This window comes from Entelurus aequoreus, linkage group LG16 (genome assembly GCF_033978785.1).
Source record: "Entelurus aequoreus isolate RoL-2023_Sb linkage group LG16, RoL_Eaeq_v1.1, whole genome shotgun sequence".
In the NCBI taxonomy this organism is placed as follows: domain Eukaryota; kingdom Metazoa; phylum Chordata; class Actinopteri; order Syngnathiformes; family Syngnathidae; genus Entelurus; species Entelurus aequoreus.
In genome coordinates this window covers 34,343,852-34,361,967 of record NC_084746.1, presented here as the reverse complement: position 1 = coordinate 34,361,967, position 18,116 = coordinate 34,343,852, and the positions used below count along the sequence as shown (strand labels likewise).

The following is an 18,116-nucleotide window of genomic DNA, read 5'->3' as shown; positions in this document are numbered from 1 at the left end:
GTTATTCTTACACACTTTTAAAATGGTATATATCTTGTAAAACCTGTTTTGGGCACAGTAGTTTGCACTCTTGCTAGCAGGACGCACCCACAGGTCCACAAAGCTGAGTTAAAACTCTTCTAATCAATTAATGTCATCTAAAGGAAGACTGTTTTGAATGCATGCATATGTTTTACTCAATTATGACAGAGTAAATTCATAGTTATTATCTCCCAAACGTTAATTTTGTGTTTTGTTTACCTCCTATTATAGTGACAATGCTCTTACAATACCGAGCTGTTGTGTCATTGGGACGCCGCATGTGTTCCACTCGTGTGACGGGAGGACCTTTGGTGGACACAGCAAGACCCAACTCGGGTAATATTCAGGTTTTGCAAACAGAAGCCACTACTTGGAATAATCCCTGACTAAAGTAATCGGAAAAGTGGTAGTAATTCCAGCCACAAACTGTAATACGTCCTAGGCGTAGCTTTACTCCAGAAATATCACATCAACTATTCAACCGTAACTTTTCCAGACACATCTGAATTCCGAGAGGTCTTTGCCAAAGCCAAGCACATAGCTATCATCACAGGGGCAGGTGTCAGTGCTGAGAGCGGACTCCCAACTTTCCGGGGTGAACATGAGAAATGGAGGAAATGGCAGTCGCAAGTGAGTTTATCAAAAACATTGTGTTTGCTTTATCATAACATAATACTGTATATCTTCACATAATGCTGGATTTATTTCTGCAGCAACAACTAACAGATTGAAAACATTCTGATCCAGTGGTTCTCAAACTTTTTCTCCAAGTACCACCTCAGAAAAAACCTGGCTCTGCAATTACCACCATACTGACCAACATTAAAAACAAGGCTGAGGTTTTATTTAACAAGTCTATAAACTGTACTTTCGGACTATAAGGTGCACGGAATCCTTTCATTTTCTCCAAAATCGACAGTGCGCCTTATAACCCGGTGCGCCTAATGTATGGAATAATTCTGGTTGTGCTTACCGACCTCGAAGCTATTTTATGTGGTACATGGTGTAATACGTGTGACCAGTAGATGGCAGTCACACGTAAGAGATACGTGAAAACTGCAAGATGACGGCAGTAAACAACACCAAAACTTTAAATGTTTCATTGAAAATATAGAACATTACACACGGCGCTCAAAAATCTGTCAAAATGTTTTTAGTACAACTTTGGTGAACTGTGAAGCCGCACTGTTTGATGAATTGTTGGCGCATTAAACATACGAGTATTATTATGGTGCGTGTATAAGGACCCCAAAATGGCACCTATTAGCCGACATTATCTGTTGTTTTGTTTTGCAATATTATGCAAAACCAACTTTTCTTATTTTCTGGTACCTGCCTATGTGTATTTGGGGTCTGCATAAGTCCTGAAAATTTGAGCGCATCCGCCATTGTAGTCCGTGCCGACACCGTAGTCATAAGCTTCTTCTTTTTGTCTACCTTCTGATGTGGCATTCATCTTCCGCTGTTGCCATTTCTAATATAAAGTAGTGTAAAGTTCTTACTTACAGTATATCTGTCAGTAGACTAGCTATCAAAGCGCTAAAAACTCTAGTGGGTTTACATAATTCACCCACGGAACTTTAGTTATTAAAAGGTTTCGGTCTGACGGTTTTTCACAGGACATTTCCAGCGTTGTTATTGCACTAGTGAGCCAAAGATGAGAAGATGCTGCTCTGTTATTTAAGTAAAGTCTGAATGTCATTAAAACAGTTGGCTCCATCTTTTGACACTTTTTCCACTCCCGTCTTTGCACACTACACGCTACAACAAAGATGACGCGGAGAAGACGCTGTCGAAGATGAGCCACGTAAATAAGACCGCCCACAAAACGACGCATCCTGAAGAGATGCTCAGAAAGCTACTTGAAGATGATCTGTAAAACATAATCTATGCAACACTTTCACCAAAGAACCGCCATCTCATGTTATGTAGACCACAAGATAGTGTTTTAAATTTAGAAAAGAATCATAATATGACCCTTTAATGCGCCTTATAATCTGGTGCGCCTTTTGTATGAAAATAGACCTGAATAGACCCGCTCATTGGCAGTGCGCCTTATAATCCGGTGTGCCCTATTGTCCGAAAAATGCGGTAGTACTTTAGTTCACTGTAACGCTACACACAATTTAAACAGTAACACTGTGTTTGAATATAGGGAAACAAAACTGTATTTTAATCAAGTGACTCTTTGGCATTCCACTATATGGAGCCCACATACCACAGTTTGAGAATCACTGTTCTAATCTATGCTTTTTCCGTCCTGAGAATTTCTTGACTCACCCTCCTAATGGATACATCTCCATGCTCCTGCAGGACCTGGCTTCTCCAGAGGCCTTCTCCCGCTACCCTTCACGAGTGTGGGAGTTCTACCATCACAGGAGAGAGCTGGCGTTGAATAAAACGCCCAACTCCGCTCATGTAGCCATAGCAGAGTGCGAGGCTCGGTTGAAAAAGCAGGGCCGCTCCGTCGTCGTCATCACCCAGTGCATCGATGACCTGCACCAGCAGGCGGGCTCCAAACATGTGCTCAGAATTCACGGTGTGTGGCCCGGTGCAGCGTCAATCATCGGCTAAAAGCAAGGTTGAGGCTACAATGAAACAAACCTTCTAATTGTTCCGTTTGAAAGACGGTGATGCGGACAGCCAAAACGTGTATACATGAGTGAAAAGATAACTTGCTGTGAATCGTTGTTTTGTGTGTTGAACTGCAGGTAGTCTGATGGAGACGCGCTGTTTGACCTGCGGAGACGTGGATGTCAACAAGCGCAGCCCCATTTGTGCAGCCCTCAAGAACAAAGGGTAGAAATCACAATTGTAACCTAATTATACTATAAAATAGGAACTTGTACATGTATTTGTAAGTCGGTGTGCCATAACAACCATGTTATTGATATTTCAAGAATGACCAAAATCTATGCAATTAATTATCTATACTGTATTTTGGTCACGGGTGATGTTTGGTGGCCGGAAGTCAGCCTACTCCAGCTGACTTCTGGGTCCTTCGTCCCTAACAGTTATTAAAAAAACTGGCAACTAATATCATACAGTGCAGGCCAAAAGTTTGGACACTCTTTCTCATTCAATGTGTTTTCTTTATTTTCATGACTATTTACATTGTAAATTGTCACTGAAGGCATCAAAACTATGAATGAACACGTGGTGTTATGTACTTAACAAAAATGGTGAAATAACTGAAAACATGTTTTATATTCTAGTTTCTTCAAAATAGCCACCCTTTGCTCTGATTAGTGCTTTGCACACTCTTTGCATTCTCTCGATGAGCTTCAAGAGGTAGTCACCTGAAATGGTTTTCACTTCCCAGGTGTCATAGTTTTGATGCCTTCAGTGACAATCTACAAAAATATTATAAAAATAAAGAAAACGCATTGAAATGAGAAGGTGTGTCCAAACTTTTTGGCTTGCACTGTATGTAAAAGAAAAAAGCATATGTCTCCTTTAAATTATGACAACTCTGGTGCCACTGTTGGCTTGTGTTTTTTTTTCTGCAATTTACATGCATGTGTTACATTCCCCCCTTCTCTTCATGTAGTTCCCCGGACCCAAATGTGGCCGATGCTGACATTCCGGTGGATAAACTACCAAGGTGGGATTAATATTTTGCTACATATTTGCATTAGCACAACTCCTCAATGTCTTTTTATATTTTATTTCATGAGGCAATGTTGGTCAAGGAACTCTTTTACTTTTTACTCATATTGACCAGTAGGAGGCAGTTGTGCTTTATTATGTGATGAATGCAAAATGACCAAGACAAGGAACATCACTCACATTGAAGCTGTTTGTTGTCTTTACATTTGTTTTCCTTACAGTATATAGAAAGAAGACATGATTCATGTAACTTAACCCTAAAATGTTAGATACTGAATACTGTATTGACAAACATAATACAATTGTGTCTGGAGCTTATATCCACACATTTTCTAATGATTGTCATGCTTTCATAAGATGTTCCGAAAGTGAGTGCAACGGTCTGCTGAGGCCCAACGTCGTGTTTTTCGGGGAGACGTTGGACTCTCATATCCTGACCAAGGTGGAAAAAGAGCTGGAAGTCTGTGATCTTTGTTTGGTGGTAGGTTGTCATTGACATTATTATTTAATAATAGTTTATACAATTCATTTGATCACACAAAAGCCACACCTTTGTGTGGTTGCTCATGTTTTGCCCCCTCAGCATAAAATAGATGGTTTTAAAAACCTTTACTTTGACTAATACCCACGTCTATCTTAACCACAAATCAGTAGTACCTCAATTTATGAGCTTAATTGGTTCTGTGACAGAGCTCTTAACTCAAAACCCTCGTATCGCAAAGCAAAGTTTCCCATTGCAGTTAATTTAAAAAAAAAATCACAATTCTAAATTGAAACATGCATTTTAAAAGGAATAACAAACTTTATGATAATACGTATTGTTGAAAAAATATTACAATAGAATGTGCTACAAAACAACTACAGCAGTTTTCTGATTTAATGTAGTACCATATTTTTCGGACTATAAGTCACAGTTTTTTTCATAGTTTGGAGCGACTTATGTGTGAAATTATTAACACATTACCGTGAAATATCAAATAATATTATTTAGCTCATTCACGTAAGAGACTAGACGTATAAGATTTCATCGGATTTAGGGATTAGGAGTGACAGATTGTTTGGTAAACGTATAGCATGTTCTATATGTTATAGTTATTTGAATGACTCTTACCATAATATGTTACGTTAACATACCAGGCACGTTCTCAGTTGGTTATTTATGCGTCATATAACGTACACTTATTCAGCCTGTTGTTCACTATTCTTTATTTATTTTAAATTCCTTTCAAATGTCTATTCTTGGTGTTAGGTTTTATCAAATTAATTTCCCCAAAAAATGCGACTTGTACTCCAGTCCATCCATCCATCTTCTTCCGCTTATCCGAGGTCGGGTCGCGGGGGCAGCAGCTTAAGCAGGGAAGCCCAGACTTCCCTCTCCCCAGCCACGTCGTCCAGCTCCTCCCGGGGGATCCCGAGGCGTTCCCAGGCCAGTCGGGAGACATAGTCTTCCCAACGTGTCCTGGGTCTTCCCCGTGGCCTCCTACCGGTCGGACGTGCCCTAAACACCTCCCTAGGGAGGCGTTCGGGTGGCATCCTGACCAGATGCCCGAACCACCTCATCTGGCTCCTCTCGATGTGGAGGAGCAGCGGCTTTACTTTGAGCTCCCCCCGGATGGCAGAGCTTCTCACCCTATCTCTAAGGGAGAGCCCCGCCACCCGGCGGAGGAAACTCATTTCGGCCGCTTGTACCCGTGATCTTGTCCTTTCGGTCATAACCCAAAGCTCATGACCATAGGTGAGGATGGGAACGTAGATCGACCGGTAAATTGAGAGCTTTGCCTTCCGGCTCAGCTCCTTCTTCACCACAACGGATCGATACAGCGTCCGCATTACTGAAGACGCCGCACCGATCCGCCTGTCGATCTCACGATCCACTCTTCCCTCACTTGTGAACAAGACTCCGAGGTACTTGAACTCCTCCACTTGGGGCAGGGTCTCCTCCGCAACCCGGAGATGGCACTCCACCCTTTTCCGGGCGAGAACCATGGATTCGGACTTGGAGGTGCTGATTCTCATCCCAGTCGCTTCACACTCAGCTGCGAACCGATCCAGCGAGAGCTGAAGATCCTGGCCAGATGAAGCCATCAGGACCACATCATCTGCAAAAAGCAGAGACCTAATCCTGCAGCCACCAAACCAGATCCCCTCAACGCCTTGACTGCGCCTAGAAATTCTGTCCATAAAAGTTATGAACAGAATCGGTAACAAAGGGCAGCCTTGGCGGAGTCCAACCCTCACTGGAAACGTGTCCGACTTACTGCCGGCAATGCGGACCAAACTCTGGCACTGATCATACAGGGAGCGGACCGCCACAATTAGACAGTCCGATACCCCATACTCTCTGAGCACTCCCCACAGGACTTCCCGAGGAACACGGTCGAATGCCTTCTCCAAGTCCACAAAACACATGTAGACTGGTTGGGCAAACTCCCATGCACCCTCAAGGACCCTGCCGAGAGTATAGAGCTGGTCCACAGTTCCACGACCAGGACGAAAACCACACTGTTCCCTCCACCAATCCACAACATCCGCAGTCGAGGTCAGCAGAACACCATCCTCACCATACACGGTGTTGATAGTGCACTGCTTCCCCTTCCTGAGGCGGCGGATGGTGGTCCAGAATCGCTTCGAAGCCGTCCGGAAGTCGTTTTCCATGGCTTCCCCGAACTCCTCCCATGTCCGAGTTTTTGCCTCCGCGACCACCGAAGCCGCACACCGCTTGGCCTGTCGGTACCTGTCCGCTGCCTCAGGAGTCCTATGAGCCAAAAGAACCCGATAAGACTCCTTCTTCAGCTTGACGGCATCCCTCACCGCCGGTGTCCACCAACGGGTTCTAGGATTACCGTCACGACAGGCACCAACTACCTTGCGGCCACAGCTCCAATCAGCCGCCTCGACAATAGAGGCGCGAACATGGTCCATTCGGACTCAATGTCCAGCACCTCCCTCGTGACATGTTCAAAGTTCTTCCGGAGGTGGGAATTGAAACTCTCTCTGACAGGAGACTCTGCCAGACGTTCCCAGCAAACCCTCACATTGCGTTTGGGCCTGCCAGGTCTGTCCGGCATCCTCCCCCACCATCGCAGCCAACTCACCACCAGGTGGTGATCGGTAGAAAGCTCCGCCCCTCTCTTCACCCGAGTGTCCAAAACATGAGGCCGCAAATCCGACGACACAACTACAAAGTCGATCATGGAACTGCGGCCTAGGGTGTCCTGGTGCCAAGTGCACATATGGACACCCTTATGTTTGAACATGGTGTTCGTTATGGACAATCTGTGACGGGCACAAAAGTCCAATAACAAAACACCGCTCGGGTTCAGATCCGCGCAGCCATTCTTCCCAATCACGCCTCTCCAGGTTTCACTGTCGCTGCCAACATGAGCGTTGAAGTCCCCCAGTAGAACGAGGGAATCACCCGGGGGAGCACTCTCAAGTACTCCCTCGAGTTAATCCAAAAAGGGTGGGTACTCTGAGCTGCGGTTTGGGGCGTAAGCGCAAACCACAGTCAGGACCCGTCCCCCACCCGAAGGCGGAAGGAAGCTACCCTCTCGTCCACCGGGTTGAACTCCAACATGCAGGCTCTGAGCCGGGGGGCAACAAGAATTGCCACCCCAGCCCGTCGCCTCTCACTGCCGGCAACGCCAGAGTAGAAGAGAGTCCAGCCCCTCTCGAGAGAACTGGTTCCAGAGCCCTTGCTGTGCGTCGAAGTGAGTCCGACTATGTCTAGTCGGAACTTCTCCACCTCGCGCACTAGCTCAGGCTCCTTCCCCCCCAGCGAGGTGACGTTCCACGTCCCAAGAGCTAGCTTCTGTAGCCGAGGATCGGACCGCCAAGTGCCCTGCCTTCGGCTGCCGCCCAGCTCACATCGCACCCGACCTCTATGACCCCTGCTATGGGTGGTGAGCCCATTGGAGGGGGAACCCACGTTGCCTCTTCGGGCTGTGCCCGGCCGGGCCCCATGGGGACAGGCCCGGCCACCAGGCGCTCGCCATCGTGCCCCACCTCCGGGCCTGGCTCCAGCGGGGGGCCCCGGTGACCCGCGTCCGGGCGAGGGAAATCTGGGTCCATAGTTTTTTTTGTTTTTTTTTTATACTCCAGTGCAGGGGTCACCAACGCGGTGCCCGCGGGCACCAGGTCGCCCGTAAGGACCAGATGAGTCGCCCGCGGGCCTGTTCTAAAAAAAAAAAAAAAAAAAATGTAAAAAAAAAAAAAACGTTTTTTTTTTTATTTTTTAAATTAAATCTACATAGAAAAAACACAAGATACACTTTCAATCAGTGCATCAACCCAAATAACCTCCCCCATGCACACTCATCCACACAAAAGGGGTTATTTCTTTCTGCTACCAATATTCTGGTTCCCACAACATAGACAACACATCTGCAAGGGACACAGTCCCTGAAGCACACATGATTGTATAGGCTGCTGGTCCACTAACATTTTCATTAATTACTATTTTTTATGTAATTATTTTTATATTGTTTTACTTTCTTTTTTATCCAAGAAAATGTTTTTTATTTATTTATCTTATTTTATTTTTAAAAAAAAGGGCCTTATCTTCAACAGACCAGGTTGTCAATGAAATTAGATTTTTTTAAAGGGTTTTTAAAACCAGGCCCAGTCCAGATAATGTCCAAGTCGGACTCAGCAACACACACCTTCATTCATGTACACAGAAAAAAAATTAGGGAACACAACAGATTGCATATAATTTATAAACAAAACACTTTGCATTCCATTCAAAAGGACGTTCCCTTTAGATTTCCGATCCTTAACATTTTACATTTATCATAATTAAGCTTAAGGCCAGATTGCTGTGAAAATATGTCCAAAAGATTAAGAAGGTTCCGCAAACAATGAGGAAAAATCTTATCTTTGTGAATCAGCCTTTTCTGACATGAACTTCATCAAGAACAAACACGCCTCACTGATGCACATCTGCAAGACTCACTCAGAGTTGCAGTGTCAAGTTACACACCAGAGTACAACACACTAGTTAACAGCATGCAATGCCAGGCTTCCCACTAACTGACAAAGAAACAGATAACAGATTTGGTGTCCAGTTCAAAGTGTGACATGATTTAAAAATTTGAGAGTTTACTTTTGTATTTTACATGAGTTATTATTTGTACAAACATGGTGCAAAGTAATTCATGATTTGTTAAAAAATGTTAGTGGCTAGCTAGTTAAAATGGGATATTGTGATTTCACAAGACTGTCTTAGAAGTGATCATTTGAAAATGTTAAATTTTAATTATTATTTAATGGCCCGATACCCCATATTATTTTAATTATTGTGCACTTATAGAGAAATTATAAAAATAAAGTGTTGCAAATTGATATTTATCTGTTTCTATATACATTTATTGTGAGAAATCATTAAGATGATCAGTGTTTCCACAAAGATAAATATCATTAATTATTAATAATAACAGAGTTAAAGGTAAATTGAGCAAATTGGCTACTTCTGGCAATTTATTTAAGTGTGTATCTATCTGGTAGCCCTTCGCATTAATCAGTACCCAAGAAGTAGCCCTTGGTTTCAAAAAGGTTGGTGACCCCTGCTCCAGTGCGACTTATATATGTTTTTTCCCTTCTTTATTATGCATTTTCGGCCGGTGCGACTTATACTCCGGTGCGATTTATACTCCGAAAAATACGGTAATAATAATGTATATAATTTACCTTGGAGAGCAGACTTCTACGATATCTCCTTCAAGCTGCATATCCGTCAAACACACCATCAGCAACGTCTTCATATTTTAATGGATAAATGTCCACCGTTTAGAACATGGGTGTCAAACTCTGGCCCGCATCTGCTTTTCAGCCAGTCCAACGAGTGCTGGCTCAGTCACATAATATGTGCGGCTTTTGCACGCACACACACAAGTGAATGCAACGCATACTTCATCAACAGCGATACAGGTTACACTGAGGGTGGCCGAATAAAAAACTTTAACACTGTTAAAAATATACGCCACACTGTGAATCCACACCAAACAAGAATGACAAACAAATTTCGGGAGAACATCCGCACCGTAACACAACATAAACACAACAGAACAAATACAGAGAACCCTTTGCAGCACTAACTCTTCCGGGACGCTACAAGGTGTGTGTGTGTGTGTGTGGGGGGGGTTTGGTGGTAGCGGGGGTGTATTTTGTAGCGTCCTGGAAGAGTTAGTGCTGCAAAGGATTCTGGGTATTTGTTCTGTTGTTTATGTTGTGTTACGGTGCGGATGTTCTCCCGAAATATGTTTGTCATTCTTGTTTGGTGTGGATTCACAGTGTGGCGTATATTTCTAACTGTTAAAGTTTTTTATAGGGGCACCCTCAGTGTAACCTGTATCGCTGTTGATGAAATATGCGTTGCATTCACGTGTGTGTGCGTACAGAAGCCGCACATATCTTAAGACTGGGTCTGCACGATGTTAGAATGGATGAAAAGCGGACGTGACGATAGCTCGTAGAGGACGTTATAATGACTGAAGAACACCTTCGTTGGATAATGAAGGTTGCCTCAGCTCAAAGCCTGAGCCCCGACATTAATGAACTAGCATCCAAGAAAAGATGCCAGGTATCTGGCTTGGGCACATCAGATTAGATCAGTGTGTTGCTAACTGAGCAGTTTAAAGTCCTGAATGGTTGTTTTATTCATTGTTATTTTATTTTCAAATTTATTAGCCAGTGGAAAAAGTTAATGTTGATATTTACCTCAGAAGGCTGCAAATAGAAAAGAGGCATTCAATTTTTATTTCAATTGTATTTGATATGCCATTGATATTTTTTAATTATTATTATTATTATTATTATTATTTGAAACTCGATTCTGCATGTCACTATAAAGTTATATAAGCCTTGCTTGTTCAATATTCAATGCAAAACCTGTTTGGGTCCCTATTAAAAGGTTAATTTGTTCAACATTGGCCCGCGGCTTTGTTCTGTTTAAAATTTTGTCCCACTCTGTATTTGAGTTTGACACCCCTGATTTAGAAGTTATTTTAACCTCCTTGGCTGGCGATGTCGAAATCGACTCATTCGGCTTCAGTATGGTGCAGACTAGCAGCGATACACTCACCTGCTTGGCGAAGTTGGCTACATGCGCACATTAATCAAAACAGGTTTTTGGCAATTTATTTCTTTAATTCAATGAATATCATCTATTTCTTTTTCTCAGCACTGTCTTTCACACTCACTTTCTGAGTTTCAATGTTTGGAAAACAAAGTTATGGTGATCTCTAGCTGTAAGCTAATGCTAGCGGGTCAGACACCGAATGTTTTGGTCGTTTCTTACGGGGTTCACTGTGGCATTGACTACGTCATCTAACATCGGAGAGGTTTGCAACGTTAAGCATAACAATCAGCCCAGAGAGATCTAGTAAATTGGGCCAGTTGTACGTTGAGTTGCCACTCTACATGGTGTCTAGAAAGCTGCCAAGAATTTAGAGAGAAAGTGTTGTTTTATGCATGTAAAGTATTCAGGAACAAAAGCTGCAGAACATTGCAACATTGACCTGATTATAAAATAGGAATGACCTAATAATACAAAACCAGTTCCTGAGCCCATGTGATTTACACAACGTGCCAACTTCACTGGTTTTGGGTTTTGTACAACACAACACTTACTAGAAGCCTTGTACTCTCTGCAGTTTAGTCCTATGTCCTTGGCCACAATATGGGAAAAAACTGTATATAATATATTAAATAAAGTGCTGTGTAGTAGATTTGTATTTGCTTTTGAATTACTTGCATGCTGTCTTTGATGTTTTCTAGGTGGGTACGTCGTCAATTGTCTACCCGGTAGCCATGTTTGGCCCTCAGGTCGCATCCAGAGGCGTGCCGGTTGCAGAATTCAACCTGCGAACAACACCAAAGTCGGAGTACTTTACGTAAGATCTAACACACCCACACCCATTCACGAGGGGTTAAACCAGGGGTGCCCACACTTTTTCTGCAGGCGAGCTACTTTTTATTTGACCAAGTGGAGGGGATCTACCTCATTCATGTATATTTAATTTATATGTATTTATTTATGAAAGAGACATTTTTGTTAACAAGTTAAAGGTGTTTATTGATAATACAAGCATGTTTAACACATATAGATTCCTTTCTTTCATGAAGACAATAATATAAGTTGGTGTATTACCTGATTCTGATGACTTGCATTGATTGGAATCAGACAGTAGTGATTATAACGTCCACATTTTCAAATGGAGGAAGAAAAAAGTCCTCGTTGGTTTTTGCCATCTTATTTGTCCAGCTTCCATACTCCTTTTTATACACTTTACAAGAAATACATTGGCGGCAAACTCCGTAGCTTGCTAGCTCGTGCACGCCAGCTTTCTGACTCTTATTTTGTTAGCGCAGGCAGGATGAAGCAGCGCTTTTATTGTGAAGACAGGAACTGTGCAGTCAATCTTTAGAGTTTTGACGGCAGGTACGGTGCGAGAGTCTGTTAAAATAAAAAGTGTTTCTCGCCTTTCTGTCGGTCATTTTTTCTTAATAATGATCTGGCAGCAGCCAGCGTCATCTCACAAGACCCTCGGGTGCCGTGAATGTCAATCAAGTGACGAAAGTGACGTCTTGGTGAAGATTGATGATCGTTAATTTTTAGGTCTATTTTTTTAATGCCTGGCTGGCGATGGACTGACACACCCTCCACCATCGACCGGTAGCTCGCGATCGACGTAATGGGCACCCCTGGGTTAAATGATACGTGACACATCTGTGCGACATGTGTACTGGGTCTTCATCATAGCTTAGTTTTTGTGTGACACAGGCACCACTTCCAGGGGCCATGTGGGACCACGCTGCCTGTAGCCCTGGCGCGGCACGAGTCTGAGGTCTAACGAAGAGCCCCAACCGGTGGCTTCAGGCAACAGTCCAAACAAAAAAAGGGGTTGTTGTCATATTCTCTTACATATGTTTGCCTTTCAAGCTTCCGATGTTTGGGTGTGTAGAATGTATCTTCGCAGGTGACCTCATACTTGAACGAGCTGCTCAATAACTGGAAATTAGATATGTGCTTGGAGGGTTAAGACTGACTGCCAAGAGGAATTGTTACATATGCAGTAGATGATTATTTCTTACTTTTTTATACAGACTGTATACCTAACGGCACAATTACGAGTACTAAATGACATACAGTACCCCCAAAAATCTACATTATGTATACTGTACCAAGCATATTTAGGTGCTAAAGGATAATTATTTTTCCTTGTGTTATCTTGTGCCTTTCACAAACCGCCTTGACCAAACCTTTGCTTTAAAAGTGGTAGAGCTCATGTTACATGGATTTATTGCACACAATACATACCTGCTCATGTTCATGAACGTCTGTGTCAGCCTATGTATTCTTACTCTGGGTTCAATCGCGATAAATGGGAATTATTCTGTCTTTTACATGTTTTGCCCACAAATTTAACACACACTTTATGACAATCTACTCAAATCATAATGATGATCAAGCAAATATTACTTGCCGATTATTTGAAAAATGTATTAAAATATTTGCGTTTTGTATTCAATTGCATCGTACGTGTTTCTTTTAATACAGGTGTGTCAAGTTCATTTTAGCTCGGGGTCCGCATGGAGGAAAATCTGTGCACATGCGGGCCGGACTATAAAATCATGGCATTAAAACAAAAAAATAAAGACAACTTCAAATTGCTTTCTTTGTCTTAATTTGGCCAAAAATAGAACAAACGCATTCTGAAAATATTACAATAAAAAAAAATATAGAAAAAAATACAGGCAGCTGTAAAGTTTAGATCCATAAAGGAAGGAAGAAAGTGAATGAATGTTTATAACTGAATACATTTACATATGCATTCAAATGTGTTTTCTTTTGTATTATTTGTTTTAATGAATGAAGTAATGTTTATGACAACCTTTTTCCAAAACAAAATATAGAATGTGAGATATAACAGGATAATGCATACATTTATCACTTGTTTTCAAAACGGTTACAAAAAAGTGGGACCCCTTTTTTATGACTTGCTGGGGTCCCTGGGACCATATTTTGAAAATTCCTAGCGCCAACACTGATGGAGTATTGGTGCGTGCAAAACAGGTTCTAATACTATGGCGTAGTGGGTACAGCGGCCATGCCAAAAACCTGAGGGTTGCAGGTTCGCTCCCCGCCTCTTGACATCCAAATCGCTGCCGTTGTGTCCTTGGACAGGACACTTCACCCTTGCCCCTGGTGCCGCTCACACTGGTGAATTAATGATGAATGAATGATAGGTGGTGGTTGGAGGGGCCGTAGGTGCAAACTGGCAGCCTCGCTTCCGTTAGTCTACCCCAGGGCAGCTGTGGCTACAAATGTAGCTTACCACCACCAGGTGTGAAAGAATGATGGGTTCCTACTTCTCTGTGAGCGCTTTGAGTATCTAATAATAGAAAAGCGTGATATAAAATCTAATCCATTATTATTATTATTACTAATCAAATATCATCCCGGGGGCCATAGACCGGGCCGGATCTGGCCCGCTGGCCTTGACTTTGACACACAGGCTTTAATGCATTTCAATACAACTGAATGTGCTGTCATGGCATTTATTGAAATGTTATGGTAAACTACTTATTTATTTTGATTAAAACATAAAAAATATAATATATTTAGTCATCATTAATTCATTATAATATATATTTTAGTTATTTATGTATTTTTATTATTATTATTGATAACATAAATCTATTACCAAATAAAACAGCTGACTTCTAAAGCGAGAAAATAATTGAAACTAAAAATATATTGTACAATATGTATTTTCAAATAAACATAGAAAATAAAAATAGGCAACCATGGATTTTTTTCATGCATCCATTGCATCAACAGTGGATAAAAAGAGTTTCACCTCATGTTAGACCCTTTGCAAAACATTTAAATATGCAAAATGTTTGGCCATCATTGAGGTCTTGAGGAAGGCTATTCACACAGAATATACACAACATATCAAATTGGGACATCTGTTGTGTTTACAAAAAATCAATGTACAGTACAGGCCAAACGTTTGGACACACCCCCTCATTCAATGCGTTTTCTTTATTTTCATGACTATTTACATTGTAGATTGTCACTGAAGGCATCAAAACTAGGAATGAACATGTGGAGTTATGTGACTTAACAAAAAAAGGTGAAGTAACTGAAAATATGTTTTATATTCTAGTTTCTTCAAAATAGCCACCCTTTGCTCTGATTACTGCTTTGCACACTCTTGGCATTCTCTCGATGAGCTTCAAGAGGTAGTCACCTGAAATGGTTTTCACTTCACAGGTGTGCTTGAAGCTCATCAAGAGAATGCCAAGAGTGTGCAAAGCAGTAATCCGAGCAAATGGCGGCTATTTAGATTATTTTTTTTCAGTTATTCTACCTTTTTTTGTTAAGTACATAACTCCACATGTGTTCATTCATAGTTGTGATGCCTCCAGTGACAATCTACAATGTAAATAGTCATGAAAATAAAGAAAACGCATTGAATGAGAAGGTGTGTCCAAACTTTTGGCCTGTACTGTATATTTAAAACAAACACGCAATGTGCGAAAGCTGTAATGCTAAACGCTTTCTAAAGGCCCAGCCAGGTATTTTCTGTTCATAATTCCCAACACGTACACATTTTCACACAGAGCAATATCCTCATAGTCTCATCGTCCTAACCTTTCGCTGAACTGTACTTGTTTAAACGACTTGGCTGTGATGACAAATCCTTACAGTTAATCCCTCTTCCCCCTCCCTCCACATCCTCTTATTATTTTTAGAAAGCACGATGTCCCTCCTGTGGAAAGAGGCAACCAGGAAACAATTACCATTTATTTCTGTGTTTTTATTTGTTGTTGTTTTGTTTTTCTGTCCCCGTGTGTTATTTGTATTATAGTGTGTGCGTCCCTCCCTCCCCCCACCGCCTTCCACTGATGCTGACTGGCGGGGAGCTGTTGTTGTTTCAGGAGAGCTTAGACGGGGGGGTGCAGGTGCAGGCTAATCTGTTCTCTAGCTCGTCACTAATTAGGATCAAGGCTAGCGGCCGCTCTCTCCCGGTTATTGATCACTGGCCAGAGAAGTATTTGTCTCTCATATGAGAGCAACACATCAGAGGCTCTATAGTCTACGGCCTGCTGGATCACATTTGTGTCCGTTACAATTCAATTTCCCTTCCCAGCCAGCATCACACAAAAGGAAACTACTGTGGAAAAAGCTTGATTTTGCCTTTATAGGATAATAGGCTCTTTTATTTATTTTTTATGTTTTTTAATTTACACTTTGCCTAACCATATTATTGTGCTTGTTACAGCTGCACTGTATCATTTTGGGAGGTGTTTCCTTATATTTCAGGATTTACTGGCAAAATAGTAGCCGCTCCAATAGCAACATCTAACTACAACCAGATGTTAAGTGTACATTTCAGTTTTATACCCGATGTTAGCAGAGGGCATAGCACCAAATTCTGGACTCCCACCCATACACAAGACTCGTAAGGGCCCCCAATCCATGCACGTTAACTCAACCCAGCGCCACACTAGTACAGTATATAGCATGGATTTGATTTTAATCGGCTTTTTAAAACACATTGAAAAACCTTAATCGGATTTTTGCCTTTTTTTGAAATACACATCTAGGTAAACTCCTTAAATATATATATATATATATATATATATATATATATATATATATATATATATATATATATATATATATATATATATATATATATATATATATATATATATATATATATATATATATATATATATAATATGAATTTAAAAAATCACATAACCTTTCATTTTTCACTTAAATATTAGAAATCTGTTAAGTTTTCCTTTTTTTTTTTTTTTTTTACAAAAAGTGCCAACAAATACAAAGTGGTTAGAATATGAATTTAAAAAAATAACATAACCTTCCATTTCCTACTTAAATATGACTATAAATCTGTTAAGTTTTCCTTGACTTTTTTTTTTTTTTTTTTTTTTTACAAAAAGTGCCAACAAAAATAATACAGAGTGGTCAGAATATGAATTTAAAAAATCACATAACCTTTCATTTTTCACTTAAATATGACTATAAATCTGTTAAGTTTCCTTTATTTTTATTTTAAAAAATTGTTACAAAGAAGTGCCAACAAATATAATAGAAAGTGGTCAGAATATGAATTTAAAAAATCACATAACCTTTAATTTTTTTATTTAAATATGATTAGAAATCTGTAGTGTTTTCCTTTCTTTCTTTTTTTTAAACAAAAAAGCGATGAGGTGGCGACTTGTCCAGGGTGTACGAATGCAGCTCAGTAAGCCTCCAGCACCCCCCGCGATCCCAAAGGGGACAAGCGGTAGAAAAATGGATGGATGGGAAAAAAGTGCCAAAAAAATGATACAAAGTGGTCAGAATATGAATTTAAAAAATCACATAACCTTTCATTTCTCACTTAAATATGATTAGAAATCTGTTAAGTTTTCCTGTATTTTTTTTTTTTTTTCAAACATTCCCCATTTCCACATTTTTCTATCTATTCAAACCATTCCACCTTCAACATATTCCACTCATCCTGCACATTCAAACTATCATTTTTCCACGTTCAAAAAAATTGAACCCTATTTTCACCCTTTTTTCTGTCGACTACTCCTTCCACATTTTTCAAACCACTTAAATCGTTCCACCGTCAAAACATTCCTCTTCATCAGGACAAAAAAACTAAGTTGTTTTTTTAACTGGAAAAATTCCCATTTTTCCCATAAATTCCAGTAATTCTGTAATACCATTTCTCAATTAAAAATGTTACTACTTCAACATTTCTCGACCGATTTGAAAAATTCCAACAGCAACCATTTCAACTAATTCAGAACATTCAATTTATTTTTATTTTTTTTACCAATTTCAAAAAAATTCCCACTTTTTACGAAATTCCCAAATTTTCATGAAATTCCCATTGAAATGAATGGGGCATTTTTCAAAGTTCCACAACTCCCACATTTTTCATCCAATTCAAACTGTTCCAACTTCAAAATATTCAGCCTGTTTGGGAATTGTGTGCTCTACTTCAACAATTATTTTAAAAAATCCCAGATTTCCCATAATTCCTTTTTTTTTTCATTTTCCTCATTCAAAATTAATTGTCCATTTTTCAAACTTCAACAATTCCCACATTCTTCGACCGATTCAAGCCATTCCACCTTCAACACGTTCAATTCATCCTGGACATTTAAACTACCATTTTTCCACATTGAAAACATTTCAAGGAATTCCCGTTTTTTTCTAACCTATTTCCACCCTTTTTAAGTTTGACTACTGCTTTCACATTTTTCAACACATTTCAACTGTTCCACCATCAAAACACTCCTCATCGTCAGGGCCATCCATCCATCCATCTTCTTCCGCTTATCCGAGGTCGGGTCGCGGGGGCAGCAGCCTAAGCAGGGAAGCCCAGACTTCCCTCTCCCCAGCCACTTCGTCCAGCTCTCCCCGGGGGATCCCGAGGCGCTCCCAGGCC

The 18,116-nt window shown here is 40.9% G+C and overlaps 1 protein-coding gene across 2 annotated transcripts in view; it reads left to right on the top strand.

Annotated features, from left to right (window-relative positions):
* LOC133630878 (NAD-dependent protein deacylase sirtuin-5, mitochondrial-like) overlaps nucleotides 1–13,303 on the top strand; it is a 35,453-nt gene extending 22,150 nt beyond the window's left edge. For both annotated transcript variants that reach the window (XM_062022693.1, XM_062022694.1), the window contains exons 2-9: nucleotides 253–357; nucleotides 518–651; nucleotides 2,335–2,560; nucleotides 2,733–2,820; nucleotides 3,572–3,625; nucleotides 3,988–4,111; nucleotides 11,407–11,522; nucleotides 12,413–13,303. In XM_062022693.1, coding sequence (XP_061878677.1) covers nucleotides 253–357; nucleotides 518–651; nucleotides 2,335–2,560; nucleotides 2,733–2,820; nucleotides 3,572–3,625; nucleotides 3,988–4,111; nucleotides 11,407–11,522; nucleotides 12,413–12,482 — 917 coding nt within the window. In that variant the 3' untranslated portion in view covers nucleotides 12,483–13,303. The remainder of the gene's footprint in view (nucleotides 1–252; nucleotides 358–517; nucleotides 652–2,334; nucleotides 2,561–2,732; nucleotides 2,821–3,571; nucleotides 3,626–3,987; nucleotides 4,112–11,406; nucleotides 11,523–12,412) is intronic.
* The last annotated feature ends 4,813 nt before the right edge of the window (nucleotides 13,304–18,116 follow it).